The sequence below is a fragment of the Rhipicephalus sanguineus genome, chromosome 1 (genome assembly GCF_013339695.2).
Source record: "Rhipicephalus sanguineus isolate Rsan-2018 chromosome 1, BIME_Rsan_1.4, whole genome shotgun sequence".
Lineage (NCBI taxonomy): Eukaryota > Metazoa > Arthropoda > Arachnida > Ixodida > Ixodidae > Rhipicephalus > Rhipicephalus sanguineus.
The window spans coordinates 144,153,743-144,181,170 of NC_051176.1; the positions used below are offsets into that span (position 1 = coordinate 144,153,743).

Below are 27,428 nucleotides of genomic sequence, written 5' to 3' on the forward strand. Positions count from 1 at the left end.
CCCTTCATTGCCACAGAAAGTTGTTCCCGAGTATAGATCCATATAAAGCATAATCGTGATGAACAGCGACTTTGTGACAACAGCATTAGACATGCCCTCGTGATTAATATTTACAGGTACCGCCAGAGCTTGCATGACATGCATATGGGCAGTGACAACCCAACCTTGTCTAACTTCATAGTACCTAATGTTCACACAATTCAGAACTATTTTTTAAATGCAAAGCATTTCTTAGCAAACCCAAGGCACTTTGAGCATTTCTATCTATTTATCTATCTATCCAGCCGCCTACGTCTGGGTGCTCTCGTGATCGCCTCCTTAACTTGGTGTAGACCAAAATTGGCATGGGAGGGTAAGAGGCTTTGACGAATACAACTGTCTGGTCATGACATGAATAATGTGAAAATCCTGTCTAAATGTCATCAAACCCTTTCCTCCAGACACAGGCATACCTGTTTCCCATGGGCCACGGTGTATGGGTATGTGCCATAAGTGATTGACAGTTTGTATCTACTCAGGAAGGTGAGAACAGACATTGGTAATTTAACCCTTTGTGGGCTTGCCTGTGTTTTTGACATGATCATATAAAAACTGGCTGTGGTATATTCATATAAGCTACAAAGAAATACTATTATAAAACAAATTTCATCAAAATCAAGCCAATAGTTTATTGAAATAAAGTGGGACATATACATCCCACTGACTCATGAGTGTTTTCAAAAAATGGGAAAACACTGCCCCACTGTCTCATGAAGGCACCATCTCGAAATTGCATCAACAGGTATTTCGGATGAAACGGCCGAAGCAAGTGGCAGACGGAAAAGTGGGACGTACGTGTACCGCTTTCGCACAAAGGGTTAGATGTGAGAGCGTTAAGAAAAACCGACATCGGCAGCGTTGACCAGACGAATGTAAAGAATGAAAATTAGGATCTCAGCAGCAATCGAACCCAAGCATTCTGCGTGGCAGTCAGGTATTCTACCAGAGCCACGCCAGGTCTAGAAACTACTTTGGAAGAACAACCTATGCAGGCATAATGTCGGTGCAATGTCAATTGTGATTGTGATGCTGGCTATCTAATTTATCTAAATGAACAGTACATATGTACTCTTACGATACAGGCGTCATGTCAGGTTAACGTCTGTGGTTCCAGTGTTGGCTCTGCTTTTATAGCAGTCTAATAAACATTACATTTGTATTCCTATAATTCAGCAAGCTATATTGAAGCATTGCGTGACCCCAGAGGAATATGCCAACGAAAGTTACGTGCTACATTCAGATCAACGCGCACCGTACAGTGCACTTCGTTTCGATAATACTACGACGTATGTGCTCTAATGTGAGTGCTTCTGCTTTTATAGCAGTCTAATAAACATTACATTTGTATTCCTATAATTCAGCAAGCTATATTGAAGCATTGCGTGACCCCAGAGGAATATGCCAACGAAAGTTACGTGCTACATTCAGATCAACGCGCACCGTATAGTGCACTTCGTTTCGATAATACTACGACGTATGTGCTCTAATGTGAGTGCTGACGTTACGTCAGACCATGTTATTTTTTAAATGCCAGTGTTGTCGACATGCCTGGTAAGCCCACGATGCATACACTACTACTCTTACAAAACACGTTGATCCACTTCATAACGTTTGGCTTAATGCTGAAAATGCATCACAGAACTACTTGCTAACTGCTTCGCATGAAACCTCTTCCCACAAGGCATGGAATCTGCCGAATTTAAAAAAAAAAAATTTATCATGAGAGCATGGTGCCACCATATTTTGCTGCCAGGAGTCTACACTTTTTAAAACAGTTCTCAAAATAAGTTACTGTGGGTTATTTGTCTTGCTCTGATAGAGCAACGCTGAATTTAAGCAGTTTCACTTGCGGCGCATTAGCATAGGCCACTTAAACGGGTACATGTTGCTCACAAATGCATAAGCTAAATGATGAAAGTTTTTTCATACCCAGCATTAGCTGAATTGCTGCCTAATGAGCAATCATTGACCTCATCAGTTTTGACATATTGGTCCATAATAAACTGTCGGGTTTAAGAGATGATGCTTGTGCTAAGGGGACGCACACACAGCATAGTACTGAGCACCAAACTTTGAATCTAGCAGGGGCTGTGGGGTTTACTTTGAACTGCTGTGCAGTCTCATGTACAGTACGCAAATTACAGCCACTTCCAGCATTCCAGTACACCACAGCAAGCTCCATCAGCTGCATGCATGTGCTATGAGAATGTACGAAGACGAACTGCGGATTGATGCACAATAAGTCCACAATCTCATTTTATGAAAACGTGTAACAACGCTAATGACTTTGCGCGTTGTAGCTTAATATAATCGGTTACCTTAATATGCGTACCGCAAGCGCCGAAATTAATGATAAAATCTCCTGCGCGCTCGGCTTGCCACTCGAGTTTACGAAACTCTTGCGTCCTAGGACTATGTTTATACTGTGCACGCACATCAAACTCGCCCCTTTGCTTCTGGTGTCGTCATTCTGTGCAACACACTAACCACAAGGAGAGTAACACAAGAACACTATGAACGCGACGCCACTGAGATCTATGTAGCACAACCTCTTTAACGACATCACGATAACCTGTTTTTCTTTCGTTTGTTTGCGTTCGCGCCGAATGCTCTGACTACCCTTGGTTAGTGCAACTTAACACCATCTGTTCGTTGCAGTAGAGTCCTAGTGCACTCTAGTTGCAGTGAACGCTGGAAACCCGACAGTAGTGCGCGACTTTTCCGCGTACGAGCTACATGACGCAACATTTTTATTTTACACGATTTACAGTTTGTCCATACCAAAACATAAACCAGTGGTGCGTAGTGCGCAAAGCAGAAACTTCAACCACGAGTACAAGTTGTATGGATCTGTATGAACGTCAGCGAACGCAAAGATCCCACCTGTGATACCGTACTATCGCACCCTACGGTACCTACCCGTGGCGCGAAAGCGACAAAGCATGCCAAAGTCGTCGTCGACGCTTACGAAATGGCCACGGGGCATTACATCTTATCATATAACTTCGCGCTTTTGATAAACGAAACCACCAATGGCAGCAATAACAAAAAAACATCAAAAACGTAAAATATGACAAGGCAGCAAAACACCGGCTCCTACGGCCGCGCGAGAAATTGCCTACCGTGGCGCTATCTTTTCCCCTGGTGCCGGAAAAGGAACATCAATGGCCTCGTTTTGATTTCTGATCAGCCATATTTACGTTAGCTGTGTTTTTACTCGAAATACGTTTGATTTACGCGTGGGATTCCTCCATTATACGTCTGTGTAGATTCAGGAATCGTCACAGGTAAGTCCACCGTTGTTGGTTTTGCGTGCGTTGCGAGCAACGCCCTAAAAATAACTTGCAAACACGGGCGACACGGTCCGGTCCGCTGCGCTCGCGGGTCGATGTTCGCAAGTTGTGTGCGATTATTTGTTCCCACGACGGCACTTGATGCAGATATTTGCACTTCAGTTCAGTCGCATTTTCCAGGTGAGCCCGTGAAAAATATTCTACGCAACTTGAGCTGTGTCGCCATCGTCTAACATTTAACCGCTCCGCATGACTGTTACCACTGTCTGTTCTTTGTCCGCCATTTTCTTGTTTAAGCCGCTGCGATCGGCGTGAAATCGTGTGATTCGGCTTGTTAGCGAAGAGAAGTTGCCATTTCGGACCTATAAACCTGCGCTCAAGTCCGCTTCCTTATCTGCCACTAACAGGAATGTAGGTGGCATGGTTCTGAGGCCGGGCTTCACTCGAAAGAATATGGTTGGCGCTTTCTCTGCCGTTACTCAAATTAAGCCTATTCGTTGCTGCGCTGTTTTTCAGCTTTTCGCTATGAGCAGCACAAGAACGACGCGAAAAAATAAAAGTGAGAGGGCAAGCGATGTTTCGTGTCATTGAAGTAGTGTGTTGCTGTGGTTCGCCTGTCGTCCATCTTCAGGTGGTGGTGCGTATTGAAATGTGGTGACCCGAGTGACTAGGTTTCGAGACGTCCGATGAGAACTCTGTCGTTCTCTGGAGTTTCACGCGCACGTTCGTTGGAATAGAGCAGAGCCGTGGCTGTCTTCTGGGTGGCAGGTGGTAGTGGCTGTAGCTGCGCGTATGAGTGACCGGCGGGTAGCGTGTGCCTGTCAGTTGTGGCTACGCATGCGAACGGAATCCGTGATGGCATCTGGTGTTTCGAGGGTCGAGGTGTTGCTTGCCGACGGCCAAGCGCGACTTCTCGGAGGCCGATTGAGACCTTCGCGCCCGCTTCCGTGCGGATGGATCGATTTGTCGCTGGCGGTTTCGAAATGTATCAGATTGAAACACGTCTCTGCGAGCGCTTTTGTATTCACTAAACGGCGCTGACCCCACTGCACTCCGTTTGCGCGTCGCTTAAAGGTACCGGTATTGCCGCAGCCTTTTTTTCCTTCATTAGAAATCGTTATATAAAAACCGTGCCGTGGTAAAAAAATATTTGTTGGTGTCTGAAAGTACTGTTTTGCTGAAAACAGTTACTTTGCCACATAATGATGTCACTCTTGCTCTGCCGGTTGTGCTGCTTTTGACGTGCTTCGAAGGCACGCTCCGAAATATATTTGTCGACCGTTGGGCTGTTTGTCTCCGCCCTTTCGTTCGGATGTTCTGTCTTCACTGCGCAGTTTTCCTCTATCAAGGCAAACTACGCGTCAGATTTCTCTTCTGCGCAGTTCAGTCATGATTATACTAGCTTCCTGCATATTTCTTTGCGTAAAGGCTGCGGCTGTTTTTTTTTGTTTTGGTTTTTTTCTTGTGCCTGATTTCAGAAAGCTTCGTCGTCACGGTTTCAGACGCATTGAATCAAACGCACTCACGTGTAGGGTTTAGTTGCTCTGTTGTCTTTGGTAGGCAACGCGTAGGCTGACTGCTGCTTGTTTTTCCATATGCCACCGCGGAAAACCAGGATAAGAGTGTGCAGCCAACATTTTGCGGTACTTTTACGAGATTTTTGGGTCGTCTAATCATAGTTATGCGCGTGCTTTTCGCTGCTGTGTATTGTGGAACGAGTAAGAGCCTTTGCTACTGGATTTTCACGCGCACAGTGCATGTAGTATATTGACTTACCGTGTTTATAACCTTAGGAGTTATATCACAGGCGATCTGCTGTAATTTATTAAAAATTGGTGAGTATTAGTGATGCTTGAAGCATGTGTACCATGCAACTTCTTCTGGTGGTTCAGTGTTCAAGTCTACGTGCGAAGCAGCAATTTACGCGAACCTTTTTTATTGTTAATTTGTAAGCATGCTTGCAAAATAAAAGTTGTCGGGTGCTTGCATCGTTTGTACTATCAGCATGTATCAGAGTTTGCATTATTCTATTCATTAGTTTCGTTACCTTAAGATCAGCAGTAAGTGAACAGCTCAAAATGTACCTTTTTTGGTTTGACATTCCTTAGCTTTCTAAGGTGACTGATTTACATCATTGTGCTGTTATTGCCTTCTTTCCTTTGGATTCTGTTTAAATTCGTTTTTGGGCTGTGTTAGTAAGCATTGTGAGCAGTTCCAATGCAGTTTTTATCGTCGTGTCAGGTACAGTGACAGTTTCCATTGTCATATTTGGGTTAAATTAAGGTTCCATGTAAGGTACCCGAGTAAATGGAGAGCCTTAGAGCACCATAATTAATATAGTAACTTTTTTTCTTTGAGGTCAATTTCATTCACCAGGAGATGACTGTTGTAACATGTGGGAGCAGGGCTTGGCAACGTTTTCACACTTTCTTTGGCTTGCACAGTTGCCTGCTGTGCTGTTACGCATTTTGAAGCCCGATGTTGCAATAACAAACGAGTGAACTGTGGCAAGTGTCAAGATGTTATGAAGGTCTCCTCCCACATGATCACCTTATCTGTCATGACGACTAAAGCCGGTTGTGAATAACATAACTAGAGTACTTCAAGGCTCATCATTATATTTTCTAAACTTCAAAGAGCGGTGACCTCCATGTAGTGGAAGGAAAAAAAAACATTAAAAAATATGTCAATAAGTGAGTTGGCATTGCTTGTTATTAGAGGAGTTGGCAAACTCAAATTATTTTAGTGTAAACATGTGTGCTTGTAATTGTGCAAAGTCAAGATGCTTGGCGTAGGCACACCGGTAGTGAAGTCCCAGGCTACAGTTGTGAGCATTGTTCCTTTCATTGATGGCAGTCATGTGTGTTCTGTTGTTAAATGATGTGGACACGGGGCATGAGGGCTGCTATTTGGACTGGTGGGACATATTGAAAATCTGTGTATCAGTGTGCTGATACTGTACATCGTAAGGTGGCAGAGAGATAAGCTTTCTATGTCTATGTCCCCTTACTGTGACATTGTGCCATTAATTTTCCCAGGAAGTGTGTCCTCTCAACCTCTCTTGAATGTACTAAAATCCACAGTTACTGCGAGAAGTTGCTCGATATTGTGAACTTTACTGGTTGGTTAACATTGCCATTGACTTTAGTGTAGGCTTAAGCTGTGATGTTAGCGACCACATGCAACTGAAGTAAGAAATTCCTCAGTCATTTGTTTGCTTTTGTTATTGCTCCTCAAGTGAGTCTTGCAACTTAGAAAAAAATTGTGGTTTTTATGACATCAGGACTGCCATTCATCTTGTATGGCCGCTGGAGTGTTGTTGTCAGAAGTGACATTTAAATTGGCAGCCGGGACCTTTTGTACTGCTTGTTACTTCAACTATAGTAACAGTGTGCTTTACCTGATAAAGTTTGTTTTTACATTTAAAACGTGGTATAATGTTTGGTGTACTGATATTATAATAAAGTTACTTTTTTAATGAGCAACAGTGAATTAAGGAATGTTGCTGCATATTAGCAATGAAAGCACGAACATTCCTTACAATTTTTCAAGTAAGATTTATCCAAAAAGCATGCTTGGCAGACAAGGTATGTGACAGCTGTGTGTAAAGTACTAGAAGTATGCTTTGAGTGGAGTATTTCTCTTCAGGTGTATTATGATATTTTGTCTGGATGAAAAATTCCTTGTGGCTGCTTCAATTTAAGAAATTACGCTTTCACATATGCAGTAAAGGCATAAGGTATTAATGAGTTGCATAAGGTATTTAATGAAATCCGTCTATTCAGACAGCATGTTCATCATGAAGCATGACAGAAATACGTGTACGGTTTTCTTCATTCATGCAGCGCATAAACAATCTTTGTAAAAAGCCCTGGGAAATTTTTCTGATGCATTGTTTTTTCTTGCCCTTCAATTAAATGTTTGCTGGTAAATTTGATAATTGCACTTATTAAAAGCTTATTTGTGCATGTTAAACAATAGGGGTTACTACCTTCGTTACCTCTGATGAAGCTTAATGCTCTACTGTGGCATTTCCTTATCACATTTTGTAGCTTGCTTGCTGCGAGTAATGAGGCTGCTTATGATCAGCGGTTTTCATTGTTGCTAAAATACTCCTGTCACGTGTGTAAATCTAGCATGATTTTTAGTGTGTGCGCTTCAGCGCACACAGTGTCACTTTAGCGATGCACTGCCACATGTTAAAGAATAGTGTCCTTTGGAATTGATGGTAATGGCGCAGTGAGCACAGCATATACATGTTTTGTAGTATGGTTTATTATTTTTTTTGTTACATAACAATGTTCCTAGTCATAAAAATGGTGGTATTAAAAATAATACGAACTCTGCTTTCAACGTTATTTATTCTTGATGAACTGCTACCGTGGCTACACAGTTTGCTGTGTAGCGACGGTAGCAGCGGTGTGAGTTCGCCGAACACATTTGCTCTAGAATGCATTTTGCTTGAGTGTCACTAAATATTCTTGTCAGAATATGACAAGTGTGAAGAATGTCAGTGTGCAGAGGTATCTGAAGTTATCGGACTCATTGTAGTTTATTTATTGATTTATTTATAGATATATTTTTTCAGTATTCGACATTACTTTTAGCATAGAATAGCGTGAAAGAAAAGAATAAGCCCTAAGGTTGGATGTGCATAATTCATTCTGTGTTCCAGTGTTCTTGCATTGTGTGTTTGTGTTGTTGAACACTATATTTACTTAATTTACACCAGCTAGTTCAGCATCAAGCTATGCTTCATAATTTTTGTGCTGCCTTTCTCTGTTGCATATGTACGGGTTTTTAATGCACTTGTATTTGGGCACCATTGCAGTGTTGAGCCCCTTGTGGGGGGCATGGAGTTTGGCTAGGGCTGTGGTGGCAGTGGGACGTGTCTCGCCGGGCCTGGCGCTTTTGGGCCATGTTGTGCACGCCGGCTGAGTGGCGGCCATGAGGGAGCAGCAGGACGAGGCCGGCCTGTCCCTGGGCCAGGCCCGGCGGCTCATTGAGGCCATCCGCAAAATCAAGAGCCAGAAGCAGCGGCCCTCACTTGAGCGCATCAGCCATGCCTTGGGCCTTGGGACAGATGCGGTGGAGCGTCAGCTGGAGCAGGCAATTGCCAAGGGCTTTGTCCTCAAGGTGTGTAACTTCTCTTATTTGGAAGGTCTGTTAACGAACACTGCATGCAAAAAGAAGCAGAAGTACTACTGTGGACTTGTCACTACTGCACTCTGCAGTACTGACTTGTGCACTGTATACCTAATCCTTGCTTTGACCACTGTGCCACTCTTTTAAATTGTCGCTCACATACACTTAAAGGGGTACTAACATGAAAATTTGCAGTTGTCGTTTTCTTGTGGCAAATGAAAGGCCCAGCCCTCAAGAGCCTAGGAAATGTACCGATAAGCGTGCGTGCACCATGGAAAAGTAATTACAGTGTTTTTTTAAGAACTAATTTCGGTTCCTACTGTACCCTGACGTCGCAACACGGTGTGAGCTTCTCGTCATGTGCTTGTGCAAGAAATTGTGAAGTTTCCACGGCTGCTCCGTGGCTCCGTTTGCGATGCACAAGCCACAATCTTCTATGCGTTGTTACCTGACGTCATCACTTCTGGCCATACTGGTGCGTGAAGTCACCAGAATATATACTGCAGCCTGACGTCACGCTAGTGTCAATGTCTATAGGTGCACCATCTGAAAATTTACTTTAATGTCAAGATAAAATGTAGGCATTTACTGAGCTTCACACTTACTTAGAGCCTTCTCGGTATACAGGAGATTTGTATGGCGGAGTAAACTCTGCTTCTAAAGTTGGTGTCAGCACCTCTTTAAGCCACCAGGGACGATCCTCAAGCTGCCTTCGCCAAAAGCTGCATAGGGTCGTCAATGCCCCTTGGGCTTGACAAGGAAAGTTAGTGTATTAATGGAGCCATAAACAACTCTGTCAAATTTTGTTGTCATCTGTGGTGTGTGGCATTCACAAGCAGAGAGTAAGGTTGACTTCTCTCTAAGCATCTCTTTTCAAACGGATGCTGTGCTCTCATGATGGTTGGCTGACCCCTGCAGCTTTTATTTATTGCATGAAGCAGCACCAACCAATGGGGAGAGCTGCCATTGGTTGATAGTAGGCATAAAGCAACCAAGACGTTTGGTCCAGTGCACTTCTTCCTACTTCTATTGTGTGTATTAATGCAGTTAACTCATCAGGCAAAACTAGCAGGAAAACCTGCACCGTGTATTGCTATGACAATCGCACACTTCCGAGAAAAACTCGCATCTGCTCATTCTTGACCTTGCCTACTCACATAAGAACAATATGTAATGATGTACAAGAAGTATCACCCCTTTTTGTCAGAATAGAGGATATTGAGGGGGAATAGGAAAGGTAAACATTGCACTCATAATTTCTTGAGGTCTTAAGAAGCCTCTCTGTAATATATTTCTTGGGAGGCACTTCACTCTCATAGGCATGCGCAGGGTTTCCCTTCAGGGGGTGCGAAGGCGGCCAAAGGTTCATCGCAGCCCCCCCCCCCCCTATTGAGGCAATGTATGGGGCAGGCTTTGCCCCCCCCCCCCCCCCCCTCTTAGGTGACTAGGGGGGGGGGGAGGCACCCCCCTGCGCATGTCTATGTTCACTCTTATGGTAGTTCATCTCCCTCAAGGAGATGCACTTAGGGTCAATGAAAAAGTTAACAAGGTGCTTATGGGCGCTCATGTGATAGGTATTATTCTGTTCATTGTCAGTTTTTTTTTTTCCTCTTCTCACATGCTTTCATTCTTTTCCCTCTGCCTCTTTATCTTCTGTTTGTATTCCCGCAAGACGTTAGTGTACTGAAACAGACCCAAGGTAAAAGTAGTGGCATTTCGGTGTTCAAAATAGAAAAGTTGTAGCTTTCTTTTTTAGCATAACGATTGTTCAAACTTTTCATATCTCTAATGTATTTTCAAGGTCTAGCTGCTTTTTTGTTTTTTTCCTGCAGTGTGCCAGAACGTTCTATAAGAAACAAAAAATGCATAATTTTAGAAATATATTTTTCAGAAACAACGTCTGAGGTTACAGGGTGTAGTGTGAATACAGAAATGTCTTCTATTATTGAACATGACAAATAGCCCTGTGTTGAATGACAGCACTCGCAATGTTTTCCAGTGGTAGAAGTGACCACATGAAATGAAAGGGCTATGTTAATGTTTCTGAGCTGTGGTAACCATGTAATAGCAATTTGGCTTTTCGCTACCTTGGTTTTTTTACTTGTATGTAGTGTGTGAGTGCAGTTCTTTATTTTAAATGCTGTGAAGTAACAAACGACTGCTTTTTCAAACTTCACTATACAAGAACTTATTTTAAAAATTCGTAATGCTTGTCTGGTGTAAAGTACAAGATAAATGTAATAGGTCGTAAATGCAGTAAATTTACATGCAAGCTGGTGCTGAAAAATTTTTTCGCTTCTGATTGGAAAGCTTGTGGGCTTAATACATGATAGCAATTGCCAGAAACTAAATTTAGGCAAAGTGGGCACATGAGTAATTACTGCAAGGAGTTAACCCAGTTAAAATGATCACGTATTCAGTTTTAAATATCTTTTACTTTGGAACCTGTTCTTGTGAATATCTAGAATGGAACTTGTCTGGCCTATGTAATCAGTTCCATCCTGGATATTCCCAAGTGCATGTGGTGTGTGGCACTATGGAAATTCGCAGAAAAAGCCCAGTTATGCCACTGACACACAGGTGACAGTTCTTATCTCGTTTTATTTTTGTGTTTAGGGATTATGTTTTACATATTTAGAATCTGTTTGTAGGGGCCATAGTATAGTTAAGTGCACATAAGTTTAGCGCGCATAATATCTCTCACTGTAAAATGCTGAGTAACTTTAGGCTAGTGCGCATTGTATGTACTGGGTTCAATTCGCTTCCAGCGCACTTTTCATTTCTTAAAGGGACACTAAAGAGAAAAACGATTTTTCGCGTATCAGTAAATCACAATTACACAATACCAAAAACACCACTCTTAACGCGAGACGACACTTGGTAAGTGAGAAAACGCACAAAAGGAAAATGTGAGTGGCAACGCCACCTTGAAATTCCCCCACCAAATGCCGTGACGCCATAGATTTGACGACCTCTGCTTGGTCATACGTAGTTCCTAATCGGTAAAAATTAACCCTTTCAGCCCTGGATTTTTTATTTTGGTCCGGGAATTTTTTTGTGCGTGTTTTCCTAATAGTTATGACCTCGGAAGACCACAAACGAAAAATTGATCCAGTGGTGCAAGTATTAATGGATTTACAGACATGACATCAAATTAGGTCATCAGGGCTCAGCGGTTGCGAAATGAGAAAAATGGCATATTTTTTCCTGCTATTCACTAGAGTGCACAAAATGTGAACCACGTCTCATTTTTCAATGTGATACTCATTGAAACAGCTTCGGTACGTCGATCCGAAAATTGCGCTTAGCCGCCTCAGCTGACCTGCCTCGGCGTCACCCATGACTTCGGTCAAGCTTCTTCTTCTTTGCGGCTCCCAGCTCCGCAAGCGTGTCACCATTTTGGTGTCAATCGCAGTGGGGATGATTGAAGAAGTATTCCCCCAAGAATCGTCAGTTTTGGTTTCATTTCCGAGGTGCTAGGGCAATTGTTGTGTGATGGTGTCAATTGACACCGCCAGGGCCGAAAGGGTTAAGTACAGTGAAATCTCGGTATAACGAACTTCAGGGGACCGCGGAAAAATGTTCGTTATTCTGAAAGGTCGTTATAGTGAAAGCCCAAAATTTACCATAACAATAGAATTTCAGTAACGCAAACGTCCTACCTTTGCAACGGTACGTCCTTGAACTCGTTTCTCACAACAATGCACACGTGAACGTCAGACAAGGCACGTTTATTTGAAATAGTCCGTGATCGTTTTTTTGACGGGTGCAGCACAAACTCTGCGTCACGAACGATTCTAGACCGTCCGCATTTTTATATTCCGCTTCGGTCGCTGTTCCGCTTTTTTCTATGAATATGCGGAGTTTCCTCAAGTAGTCCAACGCATCTGTGGCCGACACGGACTCGTCGCGATCTTCGGGTGCTACCGTGACATCGTCGTCCATGTCATCGCTGCAATCCTTTAAGGCCCAACTGCATGCACGCGAGTTTTGAGTGACGGCCGACAGGATTTGCTGTCGCGGAGGGCCATTTATCGCCGTCGCTTGTCGCAGGGGTGCAATCACGAAACGATGCTATTTCCGATTCCACACGGCTGGCTGATCGCGCTGATAACGCGGACGGACCGTCGTTCTGACCACTGGCCAAGCGCGAAAAGCACGAAAGGCATTGGAATCTGAAATAGAATCGTTCCGCGATAGCATCCCAGGTTTCTGGAAAGCCAGAAAACATCGCTTGTCGCCCGGAAGTGAGCATGACGATATCCAACAACATGGCAGCATCTCTGACCCTTGCTTCGGTTAACTTCGGTTGCAATTTGCTCGTGATGCTTCCAATCGGCGCGTACTTCAAGGAATGCAAGTTATAGACTACCTTATTTACAGCCCCATCTCACGTGGAGAGCGAGGCAGCGGCCGTATTTTGTCGTTATTTATGATCGACGGTTCGTTTTGATGTTTCGGTGGTAGCTTGCTTGGCTTGCTGCATTGGTGGTAGCTTGCTGCAATGTCAACATCGTCTTCGTGTGAGGTAGCCCTTCTCCGTGCGAAGCAACGATGTGAGGCGCTGCGGCTTTTCTTAAACGTTCTATGACAGCTAGAGGAAACGTTGTCGAGATGCGCCTCGTGGACTAACCCCAACATAACGCAGTTTGCAAAGTGCGACGTAGCGTAGGCAGCGTACGCTTCCGGGCGCCCCATGGGATCACAGCAGATACTACTGCCGCGGTTAAACATAAGATTGCGAAAAAAGGAAGTCCCGAAACGCTTTTATGGCGTCTTTATCTCAAACAAGACAATAATAAATTTGGCATGTTGTCATTCATCTACTCTGTAATTCTTTTTCGTAATTTGCCTGCGTGCGCGCAATAGTTTTCAATCGAGCAGCGCGACGGAGCCCGTTTGTCGCAGTCGCCTTCGCTCGAAAGTCGCGTGCTATGCATGCGGTTGGGCCTTTAGATGCGTTGCCGCCTCCGCAACGAAGGGGAAAAAAAAAAAAGTTCTCCGCCCGCGTCTTTCTCCTCCCGTGCCATCTCAGGCTTTTGCGGGAGGGCGTCCGCTCTTCGCGCTGCGTCGTCTGTTACCTTACAGCTCCGACTGCCATGACCGATACACTGAAATCCAAGAATCCTCGCATTTCGGGATATAAGTTCGTAGTACTGAGGTGTTGTTAAGATTACACGGGAATTAAATAACGATCGTTATTCTGAAATGTTCGTTATTCTGAAGTTCGTAGTAGTGAAATATTTTTACATTGAAACTATAAGCAGTCGGCACGGGATTTCTTAAAAGTTCGTTAATTTGAAATGTTCGTTAATGTGGTGTTCGTTGTAACGAGATTTGACTGTACATTGTCCTCTGAGGGGGCCATAGACTTAAAGGGACACTAAAGGCAAATATTAAGTCGACGTTGATTGTTGAAATAGCGGTCCAAAAACCTCGTAGTGCTACTTTAATGCTAAGGAAGTGATTATTTTGAAATAAAATCACGTTTTACTGGTCCGCATCGCGTTAGTGCAGTTCAAGTCACCCGCCTGAAATCAAACTTCCATACATCACTGCTGCCGTGCCCAACGTTGCCCACCTTTACTGCGCGGCTGCCGACACTAGTAGCAGCAGAGCGAAAGTAGCGGGACCCACAGCAGCAACAACGGCCATCGAAGCTCTGACATTCTGTCAGAGCGACTTTCACGAGCACGCAAAACGCACGTGGCAGTACGCGATCCCGAAACTACCACTGAGACGCGACCGCGTGAGCGAAGCAGGGCGCCGGGAGAAGCGCAGTTCGGCGAAACCGGAACTTTTGAACCACGCGCGCCGTTCCCCATGGCAACGCCACAGAGGTTCTTTTTTCCATGAATCAAACGGAAATGAACAAAGAGCATTTCATTACCTCTTTTGATGCTCGGAAGATTCTTTTTTTATTGCTACTAGTTTGATTACTAGTGATTTATTGTAGGCAGACTCTCATACGTCATCGGGATCACTTCGAAAATGTCCCACTCGTGGCGCTCATCATGTGATACATTTAGCTTAATTTCTCGGTAAGTAGGGCGCTGCTGTCGATAATATTGCCGTTTTAGAAGTCGTTATACATTAAGCTTTCACTCTGACATAAATTGTTATTTGCCTTTAGTGTCCCTTTAACTTACCAAGTTTCAGGAAGTTTCGTTGAGCCAATATCGCCAAAATATGAAAAATACACTTTCAAATCTGTGAGGACACGCACGGAGATTTCGGTGTGAAATTTAAAAACGAAACTTTGATTTTTTCCTCCCTCAACCCTTTCGGGTCTAATTTTTTAATGAAATGCAGCCCAAAAATGGGTAATTTTTTTATTGCTGAAAGAAATTCTTCAGACGATTCTATTTAAGAAAAAATTGTTTAAAATTTTTTTGTATGACCGTAAACTGACAAAAAAAAATCATTTTTGTTACATATGCAAGGTTTAAGGGGAGACGCGGGTCTTTTTTTTATTTCTTTTATTAGCTGGGTGAACTGAACGAAATTTAACAAACTTATCCCATTTTTCTGCAGATTCCAGATCTCTAATTAGATTTTTGGTAGCAGCATTAGTACAAAAGATGTGCAATCTCTAAAAGCATATTCCTTACGGGAATTTTCGGCAACTTTGCTTTGTCAAACACAGAAACAAAAGTATGTGGCAAGGCTGCCAGAGAGCTGGTTTAGCCGGTGATGCTAATCTGATTGTCTTCAACAAACTTTGAATGCAAAATAAATAGACGTAAATGTGAGTGAAATTTTTTTGCTGCATACTATTTCTGATAATCGAGAATTATAATTTGTTGAACAACATTATAAGAAAATAAATAGCATCACCGGCTAGACCAGCTTCCTGGCAATCTTGCCGCATACTTTGTTTCTGTGTTTGACAAAGTAAAGTTGCCAAAAATCCCCGTAAGAAATATGCTTAAATATGTGTTAGAAATTGCATATCTTTTGTTCTAATGCAGCTATTAAAAATCTACTTAGAGATTTTGAATCTGCAGAAAAAGCTGAATAAGTGTATTAAATTTCATGCCATTCACCCAACCTTTAAAAAACCATTTTTTAAGACCCACGTCTCCCCTTAATAGTAGTAACATCAAGCAAAATCCTGAAAAAAAACACAATTTTTTTATAAATAAAAATTATGCGTTGTATTAAACATAGCTCACAGACATACAAAAATAAGCAGAGTACCTTTCTAAATACGCAAGGTTTAATAGTAGTAACATCAAGCAAAATCCTGAAAAAAAAAAAACATGATTTTTTATAAATAAAAATTATGCATTGTATTAAATATAGCTCACAGACATACAAAAATAAGCAGAGTACCTTTCCAGTAAAAAATGTTGGCGCTCCCCAAAATGGGAAACGCAACCATGGCTGCGGCCTTTCTCTAATTTAGCGTCGCACGGAAACAGATGTAATTGGCGCCCGGGAGCAATAAACGAGAGTCACAAGTGGTCACCCTTTGAGAGATTAAAAACCACAGTCATCAGCTTTGTGGGCGCAAGAAGCGATAACCACCCGAAGGACAAAGCTAAAACCAGCTGCACCGCGGGCGTGTGTTCTGATGCACAAGTGAAAGCTGCTGCGCCGCTTCGGAAAGCAAAAAAGAAAAAAAAAAACAGTGGAGAGACATCGGCGCATGAGAAAAATTCCACGTATTCCCGAAGCGTGGCAGCACGTGCCAAGCAAGAGAAATGATCAAAAAAGGCGCGCGTTTTAAACTTGCAGGCTATGCCATACATGTACGACGAAAACTCTTTGGTGTCTGTTAGGTAATGCCGTACATGTACGGCGAAAACCCTCAAAGGGTTAATAAACATATGTTGGTGAAATTAACGACATTAGAGGTCTCAAAGTACAATTTATCAATCTAAACTGATTCATTGTTTAACTTTAGTGTCCCTTTAAGTCTTGGCTTAAATTCCATGAGGCAACCTGTATGTTCCGAGCACCTGTTCAGAAGGTTTTTTTTTTATTTGTCGATTTTTATTGCTAGCATTATAGCATTAGTAAATGGCATTCACTGATCTTGTGTGAGTGTCCATCATTGATGGAAGAGCTAGAGCTAGAGCTAGTGCTCATCTTGTCACTAATACTTCATCGCAATGCACTAAGGGGATGTTGCGGTAAAGTCAGCAGCCACATTATTACATGTAAGCAGTCTGGTTGATGTCTACTCTCATGGCTGTTGGTCTTGTCTCCTTGTTTACAGTAGAGCAGCATTTCCTGTTTGCACAGTAGTAAGAATATGTACTAAAGAGTTGGAGAAAAGTTGGAGACTTACTGTTGTACTGCTCCAAGTGGTGTAAAACTCCATTATGTATGCTCCAAACATGCTCAAAAACAAATTTTTTCACCTCCGAACCTGCTCCAAAAATTGCTCCAAATCCTAAACTGGCTGGACCACCACTGGGATGGCACAAAAATCTCTGGTTTCCATTGCTTTCTCAGCTGTACAAAAGTTGTCTTCTCCGTGCAGGCTGACTCAGCCGAACACAGATAGTCATGAGCAAATTCATGTTTGAAAAAACACAAAACTCTGTTTCATGAATGCTTTGAGAGTGTCGTGTATGAAGTACCTCTAAGCTGTGGGAAGTGATACGTTGGCCAAACCGAGCTATGTGTTAATGAAAGATTCAGGGAACACAATAATAATGTTACAGGAGGCCAATGTGGCTTTCTTGTGCTGCATTGTCGCAAATGCACCTGTCAGCCACTCTTTGGCAAAGTGGAAGTAATCTGCAAGCACAGAAACAAGAACGTGAGGGAGATAATGGAAGTGTAAATCAATCATAGGTTAGGGGATCAGTGTGTTAGCTCTGCGTCGGCCCTGTTATCTAATCAAGAACTGCATTTTCTACGATTATGGTTTAAAAGCTGTTGAAAGAGCATTAATCTTATGACAAATGCAGTGATGTTGTTGGTCGCGTATACAGTTAAACCTGAACTGACAAATTCCCGAAAAAATATGTTAACAGGTTTTTGTTGTATCCAGTTTCAGCACGAAAGTTAAGAAAAGAAGCGCACAAATTAAACACAAGGGGAATTGAAGGCAGAGCTCACCCGAAACGTTTATTTAACGACAAAAAACTGCAGTATTTTGCTCTATTGCTTGTTTGTGAGGGATGGCTATACTGAAAGCTCGTAGGGACATCAGTACAACGCTGCTCCGTCATCGTCTAGCCGTGGCCTCGGAGATTGACTCCGGCAACGTGATGGCGCGTTGCCGGAGCCAATATCGGAGGCCACGGTCTCACAACCCTCGGCGCGGCGCAAAACGGGCAAAGCGCGTGACGACAGTGACGAGTCGACCTCCGAAGATTTGTCGTCGTCGCCGTGGTCGCGGACAGTTTCCACCGGCGCCTAATTTGACATCTCCTCGGTAGTGACGACACAGTTGTCGGCATTAAGAAAATAATAACAAAAGCTGCACGTCGTCAGAGGCTGCTCTATGCGCGCGCAGTGAAACCACGCACGCGTGCACGGTGTCAAAAACGAAGAGCGAACTCCATATGCGGCACAAGCTCGAGACATAATGATACGTAGCAAGGATTTTTTTTAGTGGCGTCACCTGTTGTCACATTCACGAAGAGCAGATCAGAGTTCAGTTCAACAACCGAAGAGCGGCTTTTTGTCTTTTTTTCTTTTCTTTTTTTGAAGAAAGCCTGTGCGGGTTAGCGTTGCGGCACCGGAGAGCGCCTGGACGACGTTTGAAGGGAGGGGAGGGGGTCGCCTGCGCACGTGCCCACAGTGGCAAGAAAGCCGGCTTGAGGAGCGCAAGCTTGCCTGCCTCACGCACACCCGCACGCACAAAGGAACTCTCGCCTTGCCTCGCAATCGCTGGGGCTTCGAGCGCGCCATGCGCGCTGCCGCCGCTTCATGCGCTCGTCGGCGGGGTAACCGCAAAAGATGCATGTAGCTCCTGCTCGTGCCAATATATAAAATTAGGGACAAAATCCCTAGGTTGTCGGCGGTGAATATTTGTTATATCAAGGGTGTCTCTCGCTGCCACTTTGTTACATGGAGATTGCAAATACATGTGCTTCTATGGAGTAACGGCGGGGAATAGAAAAACTTCGTAATATCGAGGAATTCGTTGTATGGAGGTTTGTTATAGGCAGGTGTAACTGTATATGCAAGAAAAAGAGTGCTTCTAATAAAATTGTATGTTCAGCACGGTGGTGTGTTCTTCTTGTACTCGTCGTGATTTTACGTTGGTGGGGTGTAGCGTTTTCACAAAAGTAACGGGTGTGTCTTGTACGAAAGTGCGATGTATAAACTGGAAAATATGCAAGTTTTGACTTTTTGTGTGGGTAGTAGGTACTTGTCATGTGTAATCGCATCTTAGAAGTTGACCTGATTATGTATAAGTTTTATTTCTTGGAATACTCAAACCAAAACAAAGTTCTGTTTTTAATCATTCTGAGCTTCACTTTAGTTTGTCAGCATAGGCAAGAGACAGGACCATTGCTGGCTTCTGATAAGTTTGTTGCTGTTGTGGCATCTCATCATCGAAAATGTCGATGGTGGCTTTGAACTAAATCCACACCACTTGGCAATTTGTATATATGCAAAAGCTTTGCCTTCGCATTCTTCACTGCAGCAATTGTGAACCCAAAGATGGTAAATGCTATTTCTTGTACACCAAGGCCCTTTTGTTTGTCAAGTTTCTTGCATTGTGTTCGGCCATAGTACATGTACTGGGCACAGCTACGTGGGGGGCATTGCGATGGGGGGCCCAGCGCGACGAGGCGAAAGTACGGCCAGAGGCATGTTTGCCTTCGTGGAGGCATGTTTTTTGCCTCTTTCGGCCAATACAACAGTGTCAGCGAAGTATTTGTGATGTTTCAAGCTGTTGTCCGTGTTTTGACATGCTACAGTGTATGTACATGAGTGTGTGAACTTGAGTTTCTGGACTATACTGTGTGTCACAAGTGGTCACCCAACGTCGTCGACGAGGAATGACAAGCTTGTAGGTTGTTGAGCATTCAGTACGCAAGCAGTCTGGAGTACGAAACAAAACAAAATGAGCAATGCACAAAATAATACAAACAATTAAAAAAGAAAAACAATTATCACACGTTATTTAAGATTGATCAGTGCTACGGCACAATACAGGTAGAGATAAGTTAGCAATGAATTCAGAAATTCGGACAGCGCGCGAATCATCACTTAGCTCGCTAATCTGCGGCTAACTAAAACGAAAGTTAAAAAACAAAAACAAAAATTGGCATGCAGATGACCATGATCACAATTGAGGGAGGGTGATAACCCGCTAAGGTGATGTCATACGGCTTATCCAGCTGCAGTTTTTCTCATGGGAAACGTCATTTTCTCTGGTTGCACCGGTGCATCATGCTGTTTATATCTGGTTCGGGGTGCACTGTCCCGGCCTTCAGCGACGCCTCATCACTGCCGTTACTGGCTGTACAAGCACAAAGGACAAAGCGTCCGCGGCCAGCGTTCGAAGAGTAACCCCCCCCCCCCCCCCAAATACTTCCCGGCTTGAAAGATATAATCGCTTCATGATCAAGACGTCAGTCTTCACTGCAGCGGCATTTTAACAATACTGACTGAATAGGTGTGCGGGGCCAGCTGACAAACTCTTTCAAGGAGGTCACTTTTATAAGCGAACTATGAGGCATTATGTCCTTCTGTGTACATATGTAAATAGTCCAGCCCTATCCTCCCTCTCTCTCCCTAACCTCTACTCTTCCATCATCTTCTTATGGCTGCCGTTTAGGTGTCAGCTGCTCGAGCTAGAGAGTTACATCAGCCATCATTACTTCCCTATTTCTTCCCTTCCCCCCTTTTTGTAAATATTTCGTCTAATAAACAACCACTTACTACTACCTTAGCGGTCACAGGGTTCAGGCTGGGAGTTGCGGAGCCTGTTAATCAGCCCTTTTTCAGCGGTCACCTGGGTGTACATAAATGTTAAAGCCACTTCAATCTTTCGTTATTACAAAAATACAAGACGAAATGATGCTGCAAAAACAACCAAAACCACTGTAAGCACTCAGTGAAATGGGATAACATTTCATTTACCGTGTTTTCAATTGACGTCCAAGTCAACTGTTCTTTTTTCGCGTGAGTGCCTGCATTTCCTTAAAATAATTACCTGTCCTCCACCATTGACGACGCCGGCGTAAGCGAGTAGCTGCTGCTAAACACACCGGGCATTCTCACAAATCATCGTAATGTTAAACCAGCTGTCAAAATGCTGAAAATGTATTGTTTAAATTTATTTCTGGTCGCTGCTGCCTTAATCTATGCACAGCAGCAGAGGATGGGAGAACTAAATAATTCAGGCAGTTATGGTCGCAATCGCACGCCCTCAGTGCAGAGCACAGTGTAAGGAAGATACACCGTGCAGAGGCATCCTGCTGTACCCCCTTGAGTTCGTGGGCTTGATTCCTTTTGTGATGCAAGCGAAATGCAGCAGTGACCCTAAGGTTCCTGCTCACAATAAAGAATTAAAAGTACAAGATGCCACATGAAAAGGGTCCAAACTACATCGGCGCCTCCTCAGGAAATGTTTCTTTGCTTCCCCACGTGCAACATCGTATGCAGTGATGGAAGTGCAGCTCCAATTGCTCCAAAAGAGAAATGCTGCTACATGTTGTTCCAAACTAATTTTTGTTGGTAACTGCTCTGAACCTACTCGGAAATGGTGCTAGGAAATTGAAAACAATGAACTTTAACTGTGTGACCATCTTGCGAGCCTAAGCAAAGCCAAGAACAACCTGTATATTATCATCCCGGTATGCAGCTTGTATACTAGCTGTATATATGTACCTGACAAGCAGAGTATTCTAATGAAATCTGTGTGAGATTAGTTTGATATTGCTACATGCGTATTGCCAGTCTCTGGGACTGCTGGGACATACTGTTTACTAACTCCTATGACTAATCTGATGTGTGACATTACATTTATCACTTCGTCAGCTTCAACCTCATTTACCGTAAAATCCCGAGCAAGCGCTCCCCCTATGGTGAAGGATAATCCGACAAGGTTTGGAGGGGGGCCCTTGCTCAGTCAAAATTCAAGATGGTGACGGAAGAGCTGCTGAGAATAAAGAATGCACACCTATGCTTCTAATGAAACGCTTTATTAAATACGCATACATTCACTGTTTTTATTCGCCCTTGTTGAGCAAATAAAAACAATGAATGAAACAGTGAAAATGGTGGGAGGGCAGAAGGTGGTGCATATTTGAAATTTCCCAAAGAAGGGAAAGGAGCGCTTGCTCGGTATTTTACGGTATGCCACAATTGGCATTTTAAGTGTATAGCTCATTCAGCTTTTTTTTTTTTTTAGCTTTCAGTGCGAGCTATTTTGGTTTAATATGAAAGAAACAGATTGCTCTATTTTCGTACAGATTTTAAACTGCCGCTTTGGCGACAGTTATATGTGATTGTGGTTACCTTTATAATTTGATGTTCAGCTTTATCGCTTTGGCCACAAGTAGTGCTATTTTAATATATAGCTTATTTTAGTGTTCAGTGATAATCCATCTGCTTAATTATTTGTTTCTTGAAACCAGCAGTGAATATATGTCCACTATGTTTAACAATATTAATATTTATGATATGCTTAAATGATGCCTTAAACTCCAGGAGTCGCTTGGAATATTTTGCCCACCTGCTCCAAGAACACCAATCGCTGCTCTAAACTAGCATTTCTTTCTGCTCCGAGAACACTTGTGGCTGCTTCAGAGCAGCATTTTTTCTGCTCCAGAATTTGCTCCAAAAAACAAAATGTCGCTTCCATCACTGCAGATGGAGTGTGCCAGGATCTAGTACCGGTTATGAAAACAAAAGAAAATTTTTAGTGATCACAATAGGTTTAGGCGCGCACTAATGTCCCTAGAGGTGGCTTAAGTGTGAGTATCGATCAATTGGAGCAGAAATATTCATTTACCTTTAGAATTAGTGCAGAATCCTGGCCATGGATTGACCACTTGAATGGGCCATTAGAAAAACGAGGTTTAAAAGACTGAGACCAGTATCAAGGATGTAACTTCAGTGCCAATGGTGTCGTTCTGATACTTAGACTGCTGCACCAAATTGTTCTGAAAATGGGAAAGTTACCAAAATTGCACAGCGCTACACCAGAACAGTCTTGGCACTTGCAAAAGTCTTCAAAATCCAGAGATGTCATGGCCTCTTATTATCATTGGCACCCGAGGTGCAAGCCCTTGTACTGTTAATTTTGGAGGTTGTAAGAATCGGGCCTTCTGTGATTTGGTGGTACGACGGAGGTCTTCTAGTTTTGTGTGAAAATTCCAGTTCACACAAAAATGTTTTTTTTTGTATTGCAGTTTGTTTTATTATGCTCCAGAGTGGTTTAAAATGCAAATGTTTACTGCAAGGTGCTCTAAAATGAAATTTCACTGCTTTAAAAATTGGGCTGTTCCACCCCTGCTGTTTATTGTTATGATACTTCGTTGTGCATTTTTAGCTTTTCTGTGTGTGGCATTTTTTTGTACATATTTGTAAAGTTCCTGGTTCAGTACTTTCTGAAGTATACTTGCCATTTAACATCCACATGTAGATTATCATTATCATGTTTCAGCCAGTGCTGCTGGGCTGAAAAAGCCAACTTATGGTCTTATAATGGTTTATTATTATTTATTTATTATTAATAATTTATAACCCATTAATTTGGTGTATGACACCGCAGAAGGAAATTGAAAAGGACATGCACGGAATTAGAAGATGGTCATCTGTTTTTCGTCATTATCGTAGCCTGTGCTTGACTTTGGCATGTTAAGCACCAAAGGGCTATGGTGTTCTGTCATGATTTGTTGTGAATCACATTTTTTTGGGGGAAAATATGAACCCTTCCTAAAACTCTTGTAGAATGTTCTTTGGGCAGTGCTTTAGAACCTCTGGCGTAGAATCTGAAATTTTTACGGGTCCTGGTGAGGTGTCCTTAAAATTCATTCGCATGTTTTTCTAAAGTATGTATGCGTTGGTAATGGCTTCCCGCTTGAGGTGAGCACGTCCTTGTGAGCGTGGTGTTGTCAAGGGAATAACGACCTTTATGGGTGTTGTTGCTCGACAGGTAATGAACAAGGGCCAATGTACATACAAGGATGCCGAAACATTGAAACTCACCACCAAGAAGAAATGCGCTACCACCTCATCTGTTTCGTCAGTGGCTGGCAATGCCCCTGGACGAGCCCGTGCTGCAGCGGTAGCAGCTGCTGCTGCAATTGGTGCGGGCATCCACCGCCGTACGGACCTTATGCACTCTGCAGTCGAGGCTGTGCGTGCCCTTGGGGAGAAAGGTGGCTCAACTTTCCGCGCCATTGTCAAGTTTGTGCGACAGGCACTGCGGTTGGACCCTGGAGTGCGGTTGCGGCTTGCTGTGAAGCGTGCTGTCACAGCAGGCCGGTTGGTGCGCGTGGGTCGTCTTTATCGACTTCCAGGCAGTGAGAGTGACGAGTCTGAAAGTGACTCTGATGACGAACTAGATGCCAGTGACCGTCTTGGCGTGGGCAAGAATGGGGACATCGCTGGCAGGACAGGTCATAAGGTAGGTTGGCTAAATTCTTGCATCTCTCTAGAACAGAGAATGATTTGCGTATAGCATTGGCATTGAGTCCTTGTCAATTATATGGACTTTTGGACACATTGAGATTATAGAGGGGCCAGTAGTAACAACATATGCATTCTAACAGTGCTTATGCAGCTAGCTGAACCTTAATTGTGGTTGCCTACATATCTGTATATGAGATGCGATAAACTTGCCAAAACCAGAAAGATGTTGCTAATGTGTCCCTTGGGCTGACGCTTTGTAGGACTTCTTGCTAGTCTAGTTATCTGCTACTCTGAGTAGTTGCGACGCACAAAAAAAGCAACAAACAGAAAGACAGTGCTCAAATGAGCATCAAGGACAGAACGCCCTGTCCTGCCTGTTTCTTCTTTTGTTGTGTGTCCTGTTTACTCAGTACCAAACCTGTGAATCAACTGCAAAAGTAAAAATTCTTGTTATCATATCTGGCTGATGTTGGGGGCCACAACCTGAATCATGCATACTGCCGTCACCCGGACAAGTCGCCATTTACACCAAGTTTCCTTTGCTTTGCGTCTGTATTTATGCAACTGTAATAGAAGAGTTCAATGGTCTTGTTTGTATAAACTGACAAACGATTGTTACATGGAACTGGCTAATATGCAGAAATGTTGTTGCAAGCATTTGTACATCTTCCAGTCCTCCTGAACGTTTTGTAATGTTGGCAAATTTATGCTTACTTTGCTATTTTACAAAGTTGAGACAACTTAACCCTTTCGGCTCTGGCATCGTCTATTTACGACACCGCACAAAAGTTCCCCTAGCATCTCAGGAACGAAACCAAAACTGCTAATTCTTGGGTAGTAATTCTTCAATGATCCCCACTGCGATCAACACCACAAGTGTGGCATTCTTGTGGGGCTGGGAGCCACAACGAAGAAGAAGCTTGGCCGAAGTCGTGGATGATGCCGAGGCGGGTAAGCTGAGGTGGGTAAGCGCCGTTTTCGGGACAAAATCCCAAAGTTGTTTCAAGGACTTCCACACTGCCAAATACGACGCTGGTTCAGATTTTGTGTACTCTAGTGAATAGCAGGAATAAGGAAGCCGTTTTACTCATTTCCCGACCACTGAGCCCTAATGACCTAATTTGAAGCCATGTATGTAAATTCGTACATAATTACCACTCACTCTGTTTTTTGTTTGTGGTCTTCTGAGGTCCTCACTATTAGGAAAACACGTACAAAAACATTCTCCGACAAAAATAAAAATTCCAGCGCTGAAAGGGTTAAAATAAAAGTATGTTTGCAAGAACTTGTTAGAAATTTTGCAAGATTATATCCCCTTCAGGTGCAAATTATGAAGGACTGTCTAAAAATGTGTCAAACTTTCACATCATTCTAAGGCACTCTAGTCGCTTACAGCTTTAGAAGTATACGGCATTTCCTCCTCAATGGCGAATGCACACAAGCCTACCCGAATGGGCGTGCACTCCAGACTGACGCCATGAGCCAGATGGCCGTTAACCCTGCCTTTGAAGTACATTGCTGAGTGCATGAGCAGGACTATTTCTTCAGTCGCGAAGATGATGGGCTGCCATGCTGATCTGGGCGGGGCTTCTCCAGACTTAATTTGTATCCGACTAATAGATGTCATATTTCGAGAAAGAAAAGGTGGTAATGTTGTTTTGTGGAAGTTCCAGTAATTGTAATTATAGCATTAATTAAATATCTGTTTATTCTGAAGTCAGTGATGATCCATTTTCAGTAAAGAGAACAAAACTTTAGTCTCGAAATGCGTGTGGAAATCTTTTTTTTTTTTTTTTTTGCTTGTACATATTCATTTTGAGCAAAAGATTATACTTTCCATGTCACTCCTGGAATGCGACATGTCAAACGGCCCATCGAACATTGTTGCACCTTCACCAAAGTGATCGGCTGCATTGATACGCAGGACGTTGTAGTTGAATGAAGATACATTGGCTATAGGCTTCCCAAGCAACGCTTAGCGGCGCTGCTGCTCTTGACAGGCAGCGCCATCTCTGGCAGAAAAAGAGAAACTGGGGCGTGATCAGCGAGCGTTTTCCCTTCTCTCCACCGCGTTGCCGCTCGCTTCCGTGCACGTGCAGAGCTCTCGCGGTGCACTTGCGGCGTCTCACAATGTACCGCGTGCAGTGCGGCTTCAAAAGGATCTTCAAGCTTGACTGGCGCTTCCGAAAAGCGAACTTGATAAAATGAGAAAGGCTATCACGTTAACGGTGAAGAGCAGACGATCGACGACAACCACGGCCGACTCAAAGCGAAATGCATTTCCCAAGTCGCGATTACAACGTGTAGGACGTATATCTCGAGGTAAGTCTCATTCTGTCATGTTAAAGATGAATAATGGTCCAAATGCACTCCGAAATGAAGCCGTACACGCTATCGATGTTCTGCGGCGTGGACTACGAATCATATGATTGTTGTTTTGATATGGCATGCTTACAGTGGCAGCCGTGTACTTTCGTGAACAAACGTTTGCGGTGTGCGAAAAAAAGATTATACGGCCATGGCACTGCTTCCTGAGAAGGTTTGAGTCAAGTCCTCCGTGCCGCTGGAGAATCACCCGCCGATTAAGACGCGAGGCAGCTAGCTGAGCTTCAACCACTGTGAAGCAAGATGAACTGCTCGCCTCGTTTTTTCGGCTCTCGCGTCATGCTTGCAGTCTCTTTTTATGATATCGACTTGACAGGCGTATAAAACCTGTTGCGTGAACGCGGCTAGAAAATCGCACAAAGTCAGAAGGTGGTTACTTCAAGGTTGCAATTGCAAAGCATGTATTAAGTGCCAGTTATATTTAGCGGCTTAAATATATATCACCCCAATAAAGTGACAAAAAAAAAAGCAAACCTGCAGAACGATGTCAAAGCTTGCTGAAAATGCACAGACGTCCGTTCCGGCGTGATAAAGCAGCCTTCCCGACGCGTGAAATGCAGGCGCCGAACTTCTGACAATGTGCGGAGTTCAGTTGAATTCAACCAACCGCGCAACGCTAACGGTATAACGCGAATGTGAACGTTCAACAACGACGGGTAGGTCTCACGAGCACGGGGAATCAAAACACAAAGTTGCTTCACCTACAACCGTAACTGTACTTTAACAATGCGAGAAGACAGCGAGTAATCATTACTGTAGTCGCTGCGTGCATGCGCCCCGTTACTTACCGATTCAGGTAGTCGGAACGAACGAAAGCGATGAACTCAGACAGCCAAAATAGAAGGCGAGACAGCGCTGTCAGCTATCCACGCTTGCCGCCTTTATTTCTCGTGCGACACACCCGGGAGCCGATACAGTTTAACACGTGAATCGTGTGCCTTGTCTGCACTGTTGTGGCTGGCCACTAAACTGCAATACTTCTGACCACGCTTGCGCTTCCGCGGG

At 43.5% G+C, this 27,428-nt stretch overlaps 1 protein-coding gene across 4 annotated transcripts in view; it reads left to right on the plus strand.

The window, feature by feature from the left end:
* Positions 1–3,168: 3,168 nt before the first annotated feature.
* Positions 3,169–27,428, plus strand: part of LOC119399453 (histone acetyltransferase KAT6B) — a 123,477-nt gene continuing 99,217 nt past the window's right edge. For all 4 annotated transcript variants that reach the window (XM_049416885.1, XM_049416895.1, XM_049416887.1 and 1 more), the window contains exons 1-3: positions 3,169–3,326; positions 8,164–8,468; positions 23,560–24,033. In XM_049416885.1, the coding sequence (XP_049272842.1) occupies positions 8,280–8,468; positions 23,560–24,033 (663 nt within the window). In that variant the 5' untranslated portion in view covers positions 3,169–3,326; positions 8,164–8,279. The remainder of the gene's footprint in view (positions 3,327–8,163; positions 8,469–23,559; positions 24,034–27,428) is intronic.